The 20,594-nt window shown below is 35.4% G+C and overlaps 2 protein-coding genes across 5 annotated transcripts in view; one reads left to right on the top strand and one right to left on the bottom strand.

Moving 5' to 3' along the window:
* LOC127866616 (uncharacterized) overlaps positions 1 to 18,733 on the bottom strand; it is a 45,133-nt gene extending 26,400 nt beyond the window's left edge. Inside the window, exon 1 of the mRNA XM_052407296.1 lies at positions 18,650 to 18,733. The gene's annotated coding sequence lies outside the window, so the exon portion shown is untranslated. The remainder of the gene's footprint in view (positions 1 to 18,649) is intronic.
* Positions 1 to 20,594, top strand: part of LOC127866621 (cytochrome c oxidase assembly protein COX18, mitochondrial-like) — a 284,996-nt gene that overhangs the window by 219,638 nt on the left and 44,764 nt on the right. For 2 of the 4 annotated variants that reach the window (XM_052407305.1, XM_052407306.1), the window contains one exon: positions 18,851 to 18,942. Coding sequence is in view for 1 of the 4 variants with exons in the window: in XM_052407306.1 (XP_052263266.1) it covers positions 18,940 to 18,942 (3 nt within the window). In the remaining 3 variants the exon portion in view is untranslated. Of the gene's footprint in view, positions 1 to 8,213; positions 8,227 to 18,755; positions 18,811 to 18,850; positions 18,943 to 20,594 lie in introns of those variants that run through there. The other 2 variants (XM_052407304.1, XM_052407303.1) reach the window with 2 other exon arrangements.

The raw sequence follows: 20,594 nt of genomic DNA on the forward strand, positions 1-20,594 counted from the left end.
CAATGGTAATAAAGTTGTTAACAATTAGCGCTAATCAACACTATTCTACCTAAACGAAGTCGATGCATTCAATACAGCCTTATTGCATTCGCGTTTTAAAGGAAATGTCAGTTGTCAGTACACTGTATAATGTACACCCCTTTGTGTCAAAACCGGATTTAACTTGAGTGTGAATAGTCGACTGTTTCATGTTCTTTGTATCAATACCATCCGGGTATCTGTACTACAAGTATACCAGTCTACAAACAAGGTGCGCGCTTCCACATATGTGTATTCGGACGTTCAAAAATTTTACCTACGGTTTAGCGTTCATGCCGTGGAACGCATTTAGCAATATAACTCGTTTTTTTTCACTATTTCTTTACTTGCAAAAAATACTAGTGGCTTATAACTTACCTTGCAATCTTTTTTTACTCGCATTTTGCGAGTGTGCGTGTGTTAATTTCGAGCCCTGTGTATATGCGTGGATTACGCTGGATTTAAATGCCTCATGCCTACGGTAATTCAGTCTCATTTGTTTCAAATATGGGACATGATTGTTCGTTAGGATCTTGAATTCGTCCATCGGTCGAAGGACGAAAAACACAAAAATTAATGTCTGACGAATAATAATGGTTTCACAGTATTCTAATCTATAAAGCTAAGTTCAACAAGAAATATCTTTAAAAAAGATATACGGCGTTGATAGTTCAACGAATGAGATCAAGGATAGCGAATGTCTTTTTCTGTGCAGCTCAAAAGAGCTGCATCGAACGCAGTACTGGATGTTACGCGGAGTTTTCGCGGCTTATTTTACATTATTACATATTGCTGGTCATAAACCTATAGATACAAAACAGAAAACCAAAAGAAGAATGGAAGTGAATTAAAACATATGAGTCAACCCGCCACACCCGAAGTATCCGTATTTATAGGCGCGTTCTTCGAACAAACCTCTTTTAGTGGTTTGTCGGGAATTGCTATTTGATTCGATTATTAACAGTATCGAGAATCATCGCGCTCATGCTTAATACATAAGTCAATATGGTGGAATAATTATTGTTTAATTAATCAAAAATAGTATTTATCATTGTATTGTTGAAAACACATTTAGAATCTATTATTGACATACCATAATTATATTGCTGAATATCTTCATTTAACATATTTCTGGTCTTAAGAACATTGCAGGTCACCTAGTTCATGGATAGCGTCTTTATTATATAACGATTATTTTACTGGCCGTGAACTCCGGTGATGACCTGTATATAAACTCTGACATTCACACACTAACCGCGAATAGACCCGATACCTCGCGGGTTGAAATGCAATACATTAAAGTGAGGCCTCGCTTCCACTGCTCTTTATACTTTTACATGTTAACATGTTGACAGGAATATGGAAGTAAGTACTAAATATGAGAATATAGCCTTTAAGTATAAACGCTTTTGCGCTGGTAATTCTCTGAAAATAAAAGATGCACGCACAAACTGTATTGATGTCGAGAATTGAGTGTAAAACTGTTCTATCTATTAAGCCTTTTCATTAGAGATAAAATTGTTTCGTGCAGTAAAACAGTGTTACAAACACGCGGATATGTTTCCAATGTTCTGGTGGTATACTCAAATCAGCCAATGGAATAAATGAAGTGTATTCATTCGTACCTAGCCGCGGGAAATTTTATTTGAATTTTATTGGACACTTACAAAGGTCAGGTAAAGGTGAAAAGCTGGCTTAATACAGCTTACGCCGAAAAAGATTAAAGTTGTTTATGAAACATAAAGATTTAATATCTAGTCTTTTTTTTAAAATATCATTAGAACAAAATGTCCTGACATAGTTTCATGAAGATAGGACAAAAAAATGACTCCTAGTGCGTTAACATGCGTTTTTAATTTTACCTGGTGACCTAGTTTTTAAGCTCACATGACCCAGTTTAAATCTCAGCCGCGATACACATGTTCTGACCAAGTTTTATGAAAATTGGCCAGGGGTTTTTCTAGCCATTTTGGAAAAAGGAGTCTGGTCAAATTGGGAATTTTTAATCGATAAGGCCACTCCAAATTGATTTGTTGGTCTACGGATTTTTTGAAAAAAGTTGAAGTGGAGAGCGAATTAAAAAACAACAACTTTAAACAGGAAAATTTTCGAGCGAGCGAAGAATAAAACAAGAGGGCCATGATGGCCCTGAATTGCTCCACTGTTTTTTCTTTGCGAAAAAAACGTGTAATGCGCATGGGTTGAAATGTACTCAAGCATGTGACCTTCTCTTTCTATCCCTCGTCCCACTGGGCGCTTAAAGTTGGAAGGGTGAGCATTTTTATATATATGGAAAAAGTTACTACCGTGTTAACTAAACAGACAAAAAAGCCCGGGAATTGTTGCACAGGTCCTTTGCTTATAACATAGGTACATTTATCTCTCAAAAAGATATTGTCGTTCTTTCTATTTCACATATTTTTAGATGCTGAAGATCAAATCTACGCATTTGATTTGAAACAGATTCACAAGACCCATAGGAATCAAAATGCCTCAACCCTTTACCAAACAACACATTTTGGACTTTCCCAATTTGAAAGAGGTTGCAGACGTCAATTGAATTAAAATGGAATATGAAGGAAATGATCATGTAGGGTAGAAATAATTGTGATAAAAGGAGAAATTGCTCATCAACCCACACATCCCTAAGACCAACAGGCCTGAGAATATTATGATAATCTGAAGACTATTTCTTTATATTTATAAATGTATTTAATTAAGTAATACATTTGATTTCTAAGTTCAATTCATAACTTATATTAAGAAAATTATAAAATGGTCAGAAATATATATGGATTGTTGAGCAATTGACAATGACATTTCAACAATTCATGATCAGTAAGATTCACAAATGGAACAATGAATCATTAGTTATTAAAAAGCAGCATATACGATAGTTAAGAACATTGCACTTCATTAATTTCAACACCTTCTCTTGGATACAAAGTTTGAGTTTACCGTACAGTATCATATATTGACTTTCCATGAAATAATTATGTTCATGGAAGTTGTGTTTTTAAAATCAATAATAAATTATTAAACTGGTTTTAACACTACAAAAAAGACATGAAATTAACATGTCATCCAAAATATTTTCATCCGGATATATGGTCACGTTCGACATATTTAAATAAAACCCGACTTTTTTCAGTTTATAAGAAAAACATTCATAACACATGTTCTTACTTCAATGCCTTTGTAAGCAGTCACCATCTGACCTAAAATGGCACTAAATGACAGGGTTTTATCCCAAGTTTACAAGATGTTGATGTTGTTGTTGGTCACAGCCAAACGGCCGCAGTAATCTCCACTGGTAAACGTCATATGCTCAGTTTTGTGACCCCCGAGGCCGGGTCAAATTTTAGCCCAGAGGAATAATTTGAACAAATTTGGTAGAGGACTATTAGATATCACTACATACCAAATTTAGTAGCCCTAGGCTCTATAATTAAGAACAAGAAGATTTTTATAGTTTGCACAAAATAGGCCTTATTTAAGCATATGTTCATTTTTGTGACCCCTGGGACAAGGTCAAATTTGTTCGTAGGGGCATAATTTGAACAAACTAAGTAGAGAACTATTAGATATCACTACATACCAAATTTAGTAGCCCTAGGCTCTATAATTAAGAACAAGAAGATTTTTATAGTTTGCACAAAATGGGCCCAATATAAGCATATGTTCAATTTTGTGACCCCTGGGGAACGGTCAAATTTGATCCCAGGGGCTTAATTTGAACAAACTTGGTAGAGGACTATAAAATGTCATTACATACCAAATTTGGTAGCCCTATGCCATACGGTTATGGACAAGAAGATTTTTAAAGTTTGCACAAAATAGGCCTTATATAAGCAAATTTTCGATTTTTTGACCCCCCAGGGCAGGGTCAAATTTGACCCCAGGGGCATAATTTGAACAAACTTGGTAGAGGACTATAAGATGTCACTACATACCAAATTTGGTAGCCCTAGGCCCAATGGTTATGGACGAGAAGATTTTTAAAGTTTTCACAAAATAGGCCTTATATAAGCAAATTTTCAATTTTTTGACCCCCCGGAGCAGGGTCAAATTTGACCCCAGGGGCATAATTTGAACAAACTTGGTAGAAGACTATAAGATGTCACTACATACCAAATTTGGTAGCCCTTGGCCCAATGGTTATGGACAAGAAGATTTTCAAAGTTTTCACAAAATAGGCCTTATATAAGCAAATGTTCAATTTTTGACCCCCCGGGGCAGGGTCAAATTTGACCCCAGGGGCATAATTTGAACAAACTTGATAGAGGACTATAAGATGTCACTACATACAAAATTTGGTAGCCCTAGGCTCATGGTTATGGACAAGAAGATTTTTAAAGTTTGTACAAAATAGGCCTTATATAAGCAAATTTTCAATTCTTTAACCCCCTGGGGCAGGATCAAATTTGACCCCAGGGGCATTATTTGAACAAACTTGGTAGAGGACTATAAGATGTCACTACATAGCAAATTTGGTAGCCCTAGGCCCAATGGTTATGGACAAGAAGATTTTTAAAGTTTGCACAAAATAGGCCTTATATATGCAAATTTTCAATTTTTTAACCCCACGGGGGAGGGTCAAATTTGACCCCAGGGGCATAATTTGAACAAACTTGGTAGAGGACTATAAGATGTCACTACATGGCAAATTTGGTAGCCCTAGGCCCAATGGTTATGGACAAGATTTTTAAAGTTTGCACAAAAAAAGGCCTTATATAAGCAAATTTTCAATTTTTTAACCCCCCGGGGCAGGGTAAAATTTGACCCCAGGGGCATAATTTGAACAAACTTGGTAGAGGACAATAAGATGTCACTACATACCAAATTTGGTAGCCCTATGCCATACGGTTATGGACAAGAAGATTTTAAAAGTTTGCACAAATAGGCCTTATATAAGCAAATGTTCAATGTTTTGACCCCCCGGGGCAGGGTAAAATTTAACCCCAGGGGGCATAATTTGAACAAACTTGGTAGAGGACTATAAGATGTCACTACATAGCAAATTTGGTAGCCCTAGGCCCAATGGTTACGGAAAAGAAGATTTTTAAAGTTTGCACAAAATAGGTCTTATATAAGCAAATTTTCAATTTTTTGACCCCCCCGGGGCAGGGTCAAATTTGACCCCAGGGGCATAATTTGAACAAACTTGGTAGAGGACTATAAGATGTCACTACATGGCAAATTTGGTAGCCCTAGGCCCAATGGTTATGGACAAGATTTTTAAAGTTTGCACAAAAAAGGCCTTATATTAGCAAATTTTCAATTTTTTAACCCCCCGGGGCAGGGTAAAATTTGACCCCAGGGGCATAATTTGAACAAACTTGGTAGAGGACAATAAGATGTCACTACATACCAAATTTGGTAGCCCTATGCCATACGGTTATGGACAAGAAGATTTTTAAAGTTTGCACAAATAGGCCTTATATAAGCAAATTTTCAATGTTTTGACCCCCCGGGGCAGGGTAAAATTTAACCCCAGGGGGCATAATTTGAACAAACTTGGTAGAGGACTATAAGATGTCACTACATAGCAAATTTGGTAGCCCTAGGCCCAATGGTTACGGACAAGAAGATTTTTAAAGTTTGCACAAAATAGGTCTTATATAAGCAAATTTTCAATTTTTTGACCCCCCCGGGGCAGGGTCAAATTTGACCCCAGGGGCATAATTTGAACAAACTTGGTAGAGGACTATAAGATGTCAATACATACCAAATTTGGTAGCCCTAGGCCTAATGGTTATGGACAAGAAGATTTATAAAGTTTGCACAAAATAGGCCTTATATAAGCAAATTTTCAATTTTTTGACCCCCCCCGGCAGGTTCAAATTTGACCCCAGGGGCATAATTTGAACAAATTTGAAAGAGGTTCACCACAGGAACATTCCTGAGAAATTTCATCAGATTTGGATCAGTAGTTTAGGAGAATATGTTTAAAGAAAAAGTTAACGCACTGACACAAGCACGCACGCACGGACGCAAACACGACTGACACAGGACCATGTCATAAGCCGCGCTGGCCTTTGGCCAGTGGAGCTAAAAATACCATTTTGATAGAAAAATATTGCATTATCAAGAGATACAGGTTTAAACAGCTATATTTTACATTCAAATCAATTCTTATACAAAGAATATGTAGCGACCTCATATCTATAGGAGTAAGTTGCATTATGACCTTTGACCACGAAATGTATGTGTAACCATATCATTTAAGTGAGGGACACATGTCTACCTACAGCTGCTTATATTTGTTTGAACAGTGAAAGCTGTGAAAAGGTATACCATGTTGCAAGCTGTGAAAAGGTATACCATGTTGCAATAGCACTTGAAGAGGGACAATCATCAAAATGATAATGACAGACAGTCGGACAAAGGCCATGCATATAATCCATTGTCGCTACCTTATTTTAAAAAGGACATATCGATGGCTAGTACGGTATTGTATTTTTCTGTTATAAATTTATACAAAGAACTTATTTGATGTTTCTGAAATACACGGACCTAGCTGTTAAGCATGTTCCGTCAACCATGTATTTTAAAAATTATAAAACATCGTCCCTGTGAAACTTTTAGAATCAGTATTTAGTGATTTTATGTTTATTTTTTGTTCACTTAAAATTGTGTTATAGAAAAAATTTGCCTACATATAGGGAAATACCGTCCGTATGCCCATTTAATGAAGAAAAAGTATAAAAAATCTTACGTCATGTTTCCCGATGTTGTTTGAAATTGAACATGCTTCAACGGTATCTGCTGATAGTTGCATGTTCGAACGTAAACAAACACATTCAAATAAGTCACAGAACGTAGATGTGTTCATATTTTTAAGGGTTAGCTGCAGCAACTTTTCAACTGAATTTGTTAAAACGGTTATGACAGGGAAACATGTACTGGTCGTCTCCATCAAATTTTTTAGCGTCTGCAGTTATCGATTAAAAAGGTTACGAAACACTACATTTGGCATTTGTATTCAGCGTCAAAACTGTTTTTTCTAGATCGAGTTTGTTTTTTCACAAATAAAAAAACAACACATGCGCTATGGTTACAGAAGGACACAAAATGAGTGAGAGCGGTAAAAAAATTATTTTTATTTCGATTTTGAAAAAATAGGTGAAGCAAATCCGACGACCAACATATCAATTTGGAGTGGCCTGATAAGTAGCAAATTTGGGAACTTTTTATCTACAAAAAGGACCAAATTTTGATTTTTTTTCATCAACAAATATTGACACAACAGGTCTTTGCCTGGCCATTTTGGGAAAAAATTATATAGAGTTATATAATTTGTAGGATGCTTAAACAATAAAATTGACATAAAGACTCTAATAATTATAAGTCATAAGCCACTTTTTTCTAAAAAATATTTTTTTTTAATTTTGGTTTGGGATCAGGTCCGTTTTACCACCTTTTTCACATAGCAGAAAAAATCCTGTTGGCCTATACAGAATTTATAAAGTTTTACTATAGCCTTGTAGGCCATGATTTTTTTAACGAACCAGAATCATCTATAGTTAGAACAACTGTTCTGACCAAGTTTCATGAAGAATTGACTACAAAAATGGGATTTTTTATCAACAAATATTGAAACATCATGCCATTTCCTGTCCATTTTTGGAAAAACTGCTCGTAAAGTTCACTAATTTGGTAAGAACTCATGCAGTGTTTTTTTTCACTTATAGGGGAATGGTGGCGGGGCCCGTCCAAAGGGGGCAAAATGCGTCGTTTTTTAGGAAAAGGGGAAAATTAAAAATTCACTTGTTTATATGTAATGATATTTATTATATTAATACACATGTTTGTATGAATATAATATTCACAGCTGAATGTATTTGTCTTTTTTCTAAAAATTAAAATATATATCAATGATTTTTTTCAACATTAGTTTCAGACAGTTCAGCCTTCATGCACTGTGAGTGAGTCTCAGTTTTCTTAGCCATTTTGAGTCTAATTGGGATCTTTTAAATCGATAAAATGGCAAATTTGAGCATTTTTTATCAATAAAATGGACCAAATTGGAATGATTTTATCAACAAATATTTACACAATATAGATACATCAGGCCTTTTCCTGGCCATTTTGGGAGAAAAATGCAATTAATGTGAAAAGTCCACTGATTTGGGAAAAACTATTTAATATAACTCTTTATAATAATTCAAAATAATATAAATTATAGTTATATACCTTGTTAGTTGTTTATGAAATAAATATGAGATATATTTATCATGATTATGAGACAGTTCTTTCTTAAAAAAAAATTAAAAAAAATAAAATAAATAAATATTTATTTTACTTCTGTAGGGGATTTTTTTTACAAAATGGGGGAATAATATATACTCTTTTTTTAAGGGGAATGGGGCCGAATATCGGCCCCGAAATTGCCATAAAAAAACCCACTGTAATGTAATATAACTTGTTATAACAAGAAACCGTTGGAGATGGGTGATGCTCACCAAAGGTTTTTTGGTCACAATATTGCACTATATATTCGGATAAAAGGAAAATTAGTTGGGGGGACAAGAATTGCACTACAGTCAAACCTGAGAACAGCGGTCAGTCAAGGTGACCGTTGAATTCGGATCACAATTTTAAGATGGTTTGTCAGTTGGTAGTATTGCTACGTCGTTACCCCACCTAGTCATTTGCATACAGTGTAAAACAAAAGCTCATTGCCATTAACTAAGCATAACAACAGAATTAACGTACGTGTGTACATTGAATAATACAGAATAATATCTTATAGATTGATTTAATTTCATATTGTTAAACTAAAGCAATGAATTTATCAATGCTGGTATAATTGTTTACTCATGCAGCTCGTTCATTCAGTAAATAAAGCTTGTCACCTGCCGTTGACGTCACGTCCGTACAAGTCTAAAACTTCCTCGCTTTTTCTTTAATCATTGGTCCAGAAACATTTATCGAACGAGCCGTAGCCTCGGTGAACCACTTGAGCACCAGATCGTTCAACCTGCTGTATTCCGTTTCATATTTTGAACGCTACAAACTCACATTTGCATTCGATTCATACTCCTCCATAATTTCTCACTTACGCTTAAGCACACTCTGCACTTGCATACATCCAACACAGAGCTCACTTGCTATTACATGCTAACTTTTTCCAGCTTCAAACAGTTTCAAACACTTGACTTGCTCCTCTTATGTAAGGAACTTACGTTTACCACTCATTGTAATTCCGTGATTTATAATTCCGATTGCTTTTAAAAGTGTTGTTTACGCTAGAAAACTCTTTAAAGAATGATCCGAAAATGTTATTTTCAAATCAATACTCAATGTTGTAAGTACAATGTACTAATTAGCGGTCATTTAATTAGCGATAATTACTTTAAACGTGTCACAAACTCTGACATATTTTCTTTGGAAGATACCCCCACAATTATCCCCGGAAAACAAACCGTCTCAACACCTTATTATTTGTTAACGCGTAGCGGGCCGCTTTTATAATATCAAAGACAATTACCGCTATCAGACGCTTAAACGGCAAAATAGACGGACAAATGATGTGCTGCGTTTGTAATTTTCGCAACTCGAGACGACTGACGCGTGACCGTTGATTTCAGGTCAAACATGAATTTCGGATTGGAATATAATGGCCGTTGGCCGTTATGGACAGGTGGCCGTTATATTCAAGTGTAATATAGTGTTTTTTGTCGGGGGGATTCCAGACTGACCGTTGTCTGCAGGTGACCAGTAAATTCAGGTGGCCGTTAGGTCAGTTTCGACTGTATATGCAGTTTATAAAAAATTTCAAAGGGCCATAACATACCAGAACCGGCTGATAATATGCACATCTCCTCTTGGTAGTGAAGCTTCCCATAAAGTTTCATTGAATTCCCGTAATAAGTTGCTGAGAAATAGCTCGGACAAGCATTGCACTATAGGTACAATGGAAAATTTCAAAGGGCCATAACTCTGTGAAAAATCATCCGACAAGAACCTGCTGATAATATGCACATCTCCTCTTGGTAGCAAAGCTTCCCATAAAGTTTCATTGAATTCCGGTCATTAGTTTCTGAGAAATAACCCGGACACAAATTGTGCACGGACGGACACACGGAAATATAAATTTTGGGGGAGCATAAAAATTCAAATTAGGAGAACAAAATCATACAATAGTTATATACTTTGTCAAATGTTTATGAAATAATATTGAGATATAATGAGATATTATAATCATTAGACACTAGTTTCTCTTTTTTTTTTACAATTTCTGTTTGGGATCAGGTCCATTTTATAGCTTTTTTTAAAAAGCAGGAAAACCCCTGTAGCTTTAATTAGAATTCACAGGCAATGAAATAATTCTTCAACGATGCTCTTATCCCTAATGCTTGAATGACAGAGTCACGCTTTCAATTGTGTTTTACCACCATTTGCTTATGTTTTACTAACATTCTAGACCAAATTTCGATACTTACACAAACCTATCAATGTTTAATCGATTCATGCCAGTAAGAGTGTAAGTTTAATCCATATATATTTAATAAACTTTATTATTTTATTTATCAGAATTGTATTTGCATTTGAAGAAATCACTTTGAAATGAGAAGCAAAGATCAGTCTACAATAGTGGTGCAACAACGGGCGAATGTTCAGCAGTTATATCACAATGGTTTTGAATTGTCAAAAAAAAGAAAGTGTAGCTAGAATTTGCTGATCTGATGATGTAACTGCAGCAGATATTGAGAAATACAGAAATAGTGTATAAAGTTGAATAAGCATGGTTATGTGATACAAGTAAAATATTAATAGTAAAAAGTTATTGTCATTATAGAAATTATATTAGGATTTCAACTTCCAATAAATAACATGTCATGCCTTTTCCTGACGTATCAATGGATCTGTTAAGCAAACCCATTCCTCAAAAGCTAAATGGTATAAAAATACCAGTTTGAGACAAAAAATCCAAATAAAAACAAGAAATGTGTTTGTCGGAAACACTATGTAATCTTCCGCGCCGCTTTGAAATTATTATTTTTTTACCTTTGACCTTGAAGGATGACCTTGACCTTGAACTTCCACCATTTTAAATGTGCAGCTTCATGAGAACGCCGCTTTGAAATAAGTTTTTTTTAACCTTTGACCTTGAAGGATGACCTTGACCTTAAAGGATGACCTTGACCTTGAACTTCAAACACTCAAAATGTGCAGCTTCATGAGAACGCCGCTTTGAAAAAAATTATTATTTTTTACCTTTAACCTTGAAGGATGACCTTGACCTTAAACTTCCACCTCTCAAAATGTGCAGCTTCATGAGAACGCCGCTTTGATTTTTATTTATTTTTTGACATTTGACCTTGAAGGATGACCTTGACCTTGATGGATGACCTTGGCCTTGAACTTCCACCACTCAAAATATGCAGCTTTATGAGAACGCAGCTTTGAAAAAAAAAAAAGACCTTTGACCTTGAAGGATGACGCTTGACCTTGAAGGATGACCTTGACCTTGAACTTCCACTCAAAATGTGCAGCTTCATGAGAACACCACTTTGAAACTAATGTTGTTGTTTTTTTACCTTGAAGGATGACCTTGACCTTGAATTTCCACCACTCAAAATGTGCAGCTTCATGAGATACACATGTATGCCAAATATCAAGTTGCTATCTTCAATATTGAAAAATGTGATTGTCAGAAAGACTATGTCCCCTTCTGCGCCGCTTTGAATTTTGTTTGTTTGTTGGACCTTTGACCTTGAAGGATGACCTTGACCTTTCACCACTCAAAATGTGCGGCTCCATGAGATACACATGCATGCCAAATATCAAGTTGCTATCTTCAATATAGCCAATGTATTCATAAAATGAGCGATTTTGGCCACATATACTTGAAGGATGACCTTGACCTTTCACCACTCAAAATGTGCGTCTCCATGAGATACACATGCATGCCAAATATCAAGTTGCTATCTTCAATATTGCAAAAGTATTCATAAAATGAGCGATTTCGGCCACATATATTTGACCTCTGACCTTGAAGGATGACCTTGACCTTTCACCGCTCAAAATGTGCAGCTCTATAGGATACATATGCACGCCAAATATCAAGTTGCTATCTTGAATATTGAAAAAGTTATTGCAAATGTTAAAGCGGGTATATACGATTTTTTATTTGTGTTTAATTGTAATATATTGCTAAAATATGTTACAATAACACAAAATAGACAAGAACAATTATACATTAAAGCCGAATTTCATAAAATGCAGCAAAGACAAATAAGCGCCCCGAGCCGATAGTGACGTACATATTTTCCTACAATAACCGAAGCATTCGTCTTTGTATTATAAACCGTTAAACTACGAGGGGTGTTCCAGAAGTTTGTGGATTTTCGCTATAACTTATTAGTTTGCTGGTAAAAGTCAATGAAATTTACATATTATACAAACCAATTATCACGGACTTTATATATAAGCTAAAAATGTATGAATTCCATAAAGCGCGTTTGAAACGCATTGCCATAGAGACCTCAGTAACGACATGCGGCGCACGCGTGTATTTTATTATAAGTATGAGCGTTACGCGAATTTAAATTTGGTTTAAATGTCGTTGATAAACAGAATTTACGGCAAATTTCACTTTACAGCGCCTAAGTCCTCCTTACAGCCCGGATTTGGCCCCTATAGACTTCCGCGTCTTCCCGGAAGTTAAATCACAGTTGCGCGGTATTTGCTTTGCAAGTAAACAGGAACTTTCAGTTGAAGCAAAGCGAATCGTGTCGTCTTTTGACGCTGACTGGTATAGAGACACTTTTGACAAGTGGATTTCCCGACACATAAAGTGCATTCGCGTTGGAGGTGATTATGTGGAAAAGATTTGACAGTTGTTAACTTCATAACGTCATTGACGTTGAACAGAAACGTTACGTGCGTCGGTGTGCGCATTGTGCACATGTTTAAATCTCTGATATATATTTATTGTTTCATGTATTTCCATGATATTTGGAGAGTAGATTTGGAAAGGACGAAATATTCTTAACATGCTATTTGTTTGTCCATTTATGTTACCAAATAAAAGTTATAGCGAAAATCCACGAACTTCTGGAACACCCCTCGTAAGTTTAAATGCACATCGTACATGTATGGTATACATGCTGGCGAATTCGGCTGTACAGCCGTTTTCAATTTCAGAATTAAATATCTGGCTTATTTCGCATTTTTCGGCACATGTTCTTCTTAACTTTTATTTTAATTTATATTGAAATATATATATAATAAGTTTTTTACACAGTTTATATAAATTCATAAATATTTGACAAAATCGTATATACCCGCTTTAAAGTTGGAGCAAACAGACCAACAGACCAACATACAGACCAACAGACAGGGCAAAAACAATATGTCCCCCACTATAGTGGGTGGGGAACATAAAAAAGGTTTTATGATTATTATATCTAAATTTTAATTCAATTACAATTAACTTAGTTTATAAATAAAATATATATGCTTTTGTATAAATCTATATTAAGATTAATTTTTATAATCAAATGATTACTTCCAAAATCAGTGGACTTTTCGCACGAAAAAATTCCAATCCTAAACTTGCATTATTTTTGCCTAAATTTGCCAGGAAAAGGCCTGCATGCAATCTATATCACTAGATCTACATTATACAGTGCTTGGATGTGGATATTGTCAGATTAATAATAATATTTTCAACAAGAGATTGCCAAGCAATATGGTCCCCTACCGGTGAAACTCCACCATTGTCAGTAATTTTTATTTTTATTTGTTGCCATAGAAACCATAATTTTTGACGTAGGAACAAAATGAAATGACGTGCATAATCTCAATATTGCCATCTATCCATGTTTAAAGTTTCATGAAAAAATATGAAGAACTTTTAAAGTTATCGTAGGATCCAGAAAAGTGTGACTGACTGACAGACAGACAGACTGACAGACAGACGGAGTGCAAACCTAAGTCCCCTCCGATTTCACCGATAGGGGACAATAAATACTTGTCTTCAAGGTAATTCTCATCCATAAAGATTATGAATCTGGCATGGAACAAGCCCCTAAATAAAAATGGTGGAAGCGTCGCGAGTCCTTGCAAATTATGCAGAAATTTCATGTATATAACACAACTCATTGAAACTATGAAATATATGCGTCTTCTGACCTGTTTCTGTGTACATGACACTACCAGTACCAAGTATTCATATACGCGATCTTACTCTCATGGTTTTTGCAAGTTTGATTTCTGACGATTGCTTTACCGTAGACTTGAGCAAACAGGCCTCGATTTATTCCTTTACTACAAAGTCTTTTACATTGTTTTATACCCAGTTTTTGCAAAATGCTTGAAAATTTTGATGGAGTAGTAAGCTTTGGAAATTGATTGGTGTGCTGAGATCAGCATTATTAAGGGCCAAAGTAACATATTTTGATACATGTATACAGTCGAGTTACCATTACCAGATCAGTGGAGTAATAAAGCTGTGCTGGTGAAAAGCAATAAATGTTTTGATACTTCTATTACACCAGTTTAATAAAATATTACATTTACTTACTGTTAAAGCAAAAATTATGTTTTAAAATGCAGACAATATCTTTTTGTTGCACGTTTTTTTCACAGTGGAATTAATGCATTAACTGATCAGTTGCAGCCATAACAGATCACGTGATCAAAACCACTTTGGGGGCATCTCAAATGCTATTCGAACTGTCAAAACATGAAACTTGTATACTGTGATTAAAACATTGTATAAATTTGATATGTTTATAAACAGTGATTATATTGTGTTTATTGTAGTATTTTACATTTTGCACACCATGGAAATAAACATAGCAAAGTCTGCACTAGACTGGAAAAACCTACTAACCATTTTAACCTGGCCCATTAATTTGGTAGTTTCATTCCATTTAATAGTAACAATTGCTATGTTATGCCTCAACAAGCTTCTACGGATTTTTGCTTCCTAAAAATGGAGCGAGCGAGCAAAATAACAAATAAATTTATTTTTATTCTATTTTTTGGTAAATCACAGGCGAGCGAAAAGCTAAAAATAAAAAATACATATATTGTCTATGTAAATTGATATATTTTGCCAAATAAATGCATGATAACTGCAAAATACCAGTACAAGATCATATAGAAGTAATAATTGAGTTTAAGCCCTTGTAAAATGTTTGTAAAAAATAAATTAAACAAGAGCCGTCTCCATAGGATGACATATATATGCCCCCGAACGCTTTGATAGAAGTTATGAGCATTTTTCGAAACCAAAACGCAAAGTGCGACGGACAGACGGACAGCGCAACACTATATGCACTGTGAAGGAGGGCATTATAGTGATCGCACTGTCCGTCTGTCTGTCCGTCACACTTTGCTTTTAGGTTTTGAATAATGCTCATAACTTCTATGTCGCTTCAGATGTAACATTCATATTTGGTATGCATGTGTATATGGACAAGGCCTTTCCATACGCACACACATTTTTACCACTTTGACCTTGACCTTGAACTTAGGATGTGCATTTATATTTCGAAAAATGTGTTTACGTTTAAAAAAATGCTCATAACTTCTATCAAAGCGTTTATCGGGGGCATATAAAAAGGAAACAAAACTGAAATGGTGTTTTGCAGTTAGAAAGGCTACTAAATGGTCTTTGAATATATGCATATACTTGTTACTTACCAACCTTGTTATAAAATGTGGCCGCGCTAAATGTCCTACCTTGATCTCGAAACAAGACAGAAGTAAACAAAGTTGTATGTACCTGTCAGTAAAACACACCAAAATTGTTGACAAACAGGTGCCTAATACAAATATCAAGTTTGAAAGAAAATGCCTTGATTATGCTGTCTGCAGAGTATCATCTAAAAATGATAACTATTAACCTTGAAACTCAATGTGATCCGCTATTGTTAATGATCCATTAAAGGGGCCTTTTCAAATATTTTTGCATGTATTGAAGTTTGTCATTAAATGATTTATATTGATAAATGTAAACATTGGATCTAAAAAGCTCCAGTAAAAAAAAACAAGAATAAAATTAAAGAAAGAAAAAAAGTAACCCTCTACTGGACTCAAACCACTGACCTCTGGAGTAAAAGTCTATTGCTTAGACCACTCGACCATCCATTTTCATACAATGAGTGATGTATTTTATACTTTATATCATGAAGCAACCCTTGTAGCATCACAAAATTTAACAACAACAGAACTCCCCAAATTATTCAATTGTTTCGCGTTGCAAAACTTAATAATTAGTAGTTTTTTTTAAACCTACAAAAGATGCATATAATGTATAAATGTTCAGTATTACTGTTCCCTCACAAATATCGTAACTACAACGAAAATGTGCGAATCTGAAACAACTATTTTAATTTTGTCAATTTACCAACCAGAGGCGTAGCGACATTATTCGGCGCCCGGGGACAATGTATAAATTGTTCGCCCCTTCTCCCTGTGAAACATTGGAGTGCAGTATTCGGTCTCATTGAAAAATAAGAGCACATCCGGCGATACGCAACATGACATAATACCATTATCACCAAACAAGGCAAATGATGACAATGAACGTAGCACGACGGACAAAAGGCGATCACAAAAGCTCACCATGAGCACGTTGTGCTCAGGTGAGCTTAAAAGACAGACAAGGAAGACCAATTGGAGACAATATAATGTTTACTTCTACAACAACAACAAAATGATACTGCCGGTTAGTCTTTATCAACAGCCACCCAATGCGCCCATTCCAAAAATTCTTCATACTAAATTATTTTTTCTAGCCTTCATGCCAGCAAACTTTTTAATGATAGCATCAGTCTATTTTTTCAACCGTTTCCTTCTCTATATTGAGAAGTGCGAGATCACAGAGACGATCTTGTCCCATTGATGCCCTTAGGTATGAGAGAATAAGCTTCAGCTTGCTGAAGGAACGCTCGCAACTGGCTATTGACACCGCAATTGTTAAAAGAATTTGCAGGGCAAATTATTACGCAAATTGGGAAATACATCATCACTATACAACACAATGAAAGAAATAAGTTCCAAAGGTGTTGATGGTAAGGAATCACCTCTCGTAGTTAGTAACATTTTACAGTCCTGAATCTCGTTAAACAGTTCTTCGCATTGAATATCAGTGTCATAAATATTGGCTAAATCAAAGCAATTTTTACAAGATTGTGAACATCCAGTAAAAATCCAAACTTTGAGTTCAAGTCTTTGAGGCGAAATGAATCTTGTTGTTGACTTCAACTGTCAAACTTTCATTATGGCCTCGTAATGCCAAATTTTGAGAGGCAAGGAACTTAATACAACTAAGCACACGTTTTAAAATATCGCGTCACCGTTGTTTTTCTGTTTGAATCCGATCTTCAATTTTTGCATCAATGCCTTTTCCATTCATGAACCTACGCTCTGCCACTTTCCAAGTAGTAAAGGACTGAAGGTGACTTGGGCTGTCTTCGTGTGCCACAAGTTTGTCAGTTTTTTCCACTTTTTTAATCCATCAGCCAATGCAAAGGAAGATCGAGAATTGGAAGTCGCCGAATAAAAATAACAAACAACAAAAGCAGTATGCAGCTTCCTCAACAGGAATACAATAAGTCTTCTTCGGGCGTCCCCCTTATGTTGGCGCCCAGGGCAAAGTGCCCCCCTGCCCCCCCTTGCTACGCCTCTGTTACCACCGCCTCTGTTACCAACATTAAAGGGGAAAAGGCCCCTTTAATGGTAAATTGACTGCATAAGTAAAACATCATTTTTTTGACCCACGTTTTTTGTTTGGTATTGTGTATAATAAATGGACAATTTTGAGGGGAAGCAGCTGAGGGGAAGGGGATATCAGCTTGGGCCGGGGTGGGGATAGCAGTAGTCAATATAAATTGCCGCCTTAAGAGTCTTTAGATGATTTTTTCTTTTGCAGACTCTTGGCGTCAATAGTCCACTCTATCTTTTTAATAGCGAGAGTTTTCCTTCTTTGTCTATATTGATGCGCAAGGAATTTGGTGCGCAACATTCAAGCCCCGATATCAGACAGTTAATATCAACGGATTGCAATAATATTTACAAACCTGTGTAGATAATTCATTTCTCAATAATGTTCCGTAAGAATTGTGTAATGACTCTTTCAATTTTGCACGTCTGACCAATTTAAATCAACACACTACTCACATTTTCAATTCCAATCGCTGTGCCCGCTGTATACGGCAGGTAGATTTTAATCGATAACGCAGCCTATTACACCGTATGCCTTCTTCTGATTGGTTGATATTTAAATATTTCATAACATGGCGAGAGGTCAGTGATTGTATTGCGATTTAAGCAGAAGTTTAACTGAAACAAATTATGCCTTTTAACTTCAATTCGACGCTATTTGAGGTAAAAATGGACTAATTAACTAAAACTTTATGAGTTGGTTATGTTCTTTTGCAATTTTAAGCATATTGATATAATAGTATTGTATTTAATTTTCGTTATGGTTTTTGCAGACCGGAGTTTCAGCGTTCAGATTTATTCTGAACGCGAATTATTTCAGCTAGGGATAGCAGCTAATGACGAGTGTTTGAGACCTGATTTGCTGTTAACAGCAGCGCAAAATCCAACCAACCAAACACACAAACATTTGTAATTAGACAACAACTATTATAAAGATCTATACCTTCCAGATTTCCGTGAACGGAATATGATGCTGAATGTGTTACACTGTACACTTACAGACGACGCACTCTTTCGAACATTTCCCGCCAAAATCAAAATGCACGTGATGTGAAAAAGCGTCCAGAGAACCGGATTCAATATGGCTGCGCCCTTGTTAGTTGTTCATAACCAGGGACCTATACAAACAAAAAATAGGTCCCTGTCATAACTCATAAAGCCTTTCGACATGATTTATCCACATAAAACGTTGATAGACTTTGACGCAGAGCAAATTTTTATATAGCGGCATTGATGGTGAGGCGTTGGTTTCCTTTTAACGATGTTTCATGTATTTATGCTAAGATACTTCACCTTGTTAAGTTACACCTGTTTCGGATAGCTGTTATCATGGACGAACCATTTTTCGAACCTCTTAATTTTTGACACGTCAATTTGACTCAAATATAATATTGAAAATAGTGAAACATATTTATAAGTACTCTGTTTGATAAATAACTTGTTTCTTCATGGCTGGCAATTGTAATTGCTATGTAAATCCTCTTTTGAAAACAGATTTTTTCAAGTTTCCAGCACCACGATATCATGTAAAACTACCAATGCCTCCCAAGCAACGGATACCTGATTTCGAACCCTTCAGTGTACAACATTTAAAATAAATAAGTCACATGTTTTGACCATGGTCACGTGACTTATTGCAGCAGCGGAAATGTGTAAATTGTCAAGCAAATTTGAGAACAAAATTAGACCATGTTTTTATAGTTTTTTAAGAAAAATCCTTATATATGTAAAAAGCATTAAGAAAAACAATGATTTTTACGTGTTTTATGATTGATCTACTTATTCTATCGGTTTTTGACGCATTTCGTCGATTTGCAGCTTCGCCCGAGTCGGCGTAAACAAATTACTTATACACAAACAAGGGTGATGTAGTGCGCATGCGTGCATGCGCATAAAATGTAAACAAATGAAGAGTTCGAAAAGAGGTGAGGTTCGAGAAGAGGTACTTTAACGATATATTTGAGTGTTTTGTTATTCTTTTGTTTGAAATATAGCAGCCAATGATAAATGTAAGTTTAATACTAAGAGTTAGGGCTGTCACGATACGCCGTGAGCGTACCGCGGTATATCGTGGTACGGCAACACTGTATCGCGGTACGTACCGCGATATTTTACAGAATATGTATCTGTGAAGAAAACAGCAGAATAACAAGTTTTACAAACTTTATTAAACTCAATAATCAGAAAACACTGTTATCATAGTATGACTAGAAACTTTAAAAGAAACTGCATGGCTCGACATTAAAGGAAGTCCGACTGTCCGGGACAACCAAATTGTTAGTCCGGACAAGTAAATAAAGAATTTGCTAGTCCGACGGGACAAGTGGTCATTATAATTGTATAACTTAGATAAAATGCCTTTAAAGCCATTATTTCTGTAGAGATATCACTCAACTTTTCCGAGTATATTTTGTATACGTTTAATCGTCGAAGCCCGAGATATTCCGATAGTTCCATGTGATACATGTACTACACTGAACTGTTCACAAGGGAAGCAACCCTTAACATTTTTTTCTTTGCCAAGATTATAAACAAGAATATTCTCCCTTGTAAAGAATATGCATTTTACGACACTGGTACACACCGATCTTACCGACAATTAACGTAGTGACGTCCTTCCTCTGTATGGAAGGATTAAAAAAAAAAAATATCAGTTAAGTACTGTACATATACATCACTTTTAACATTTTCTGTTTGATGTTGGCAACACACAAGTTTTTGTCAGGTATTTTGGCTTTGTATAATGTTTAAAAATCAATTATCTTGAGTTTTCCTGTTATTCTAGTCAGTTCTTTTTGTATTGAAATTGCCTACAATTATGTTTACATGTAATTTGAATGATTCAAGTCTTTATGATTTGAGCATTTTGTATTATTTCATTTTTAGCT

The sequence above is a fragment of the Dreissena polymorpha genome, chromosome 2 (genome assembly GCF_020536995.1).
Source record: "Dreissena polymorpha isolate Duluth1 chromosome 2, UMN_Dpol_1.0, whole genome shotgun sequence".
Lineage (NCBI taxonomy): Eukaryota > Metazoa > Mollusca > Bivalvia > Myida > Dreissenidae > Dreissena > Dreissena polymorpha.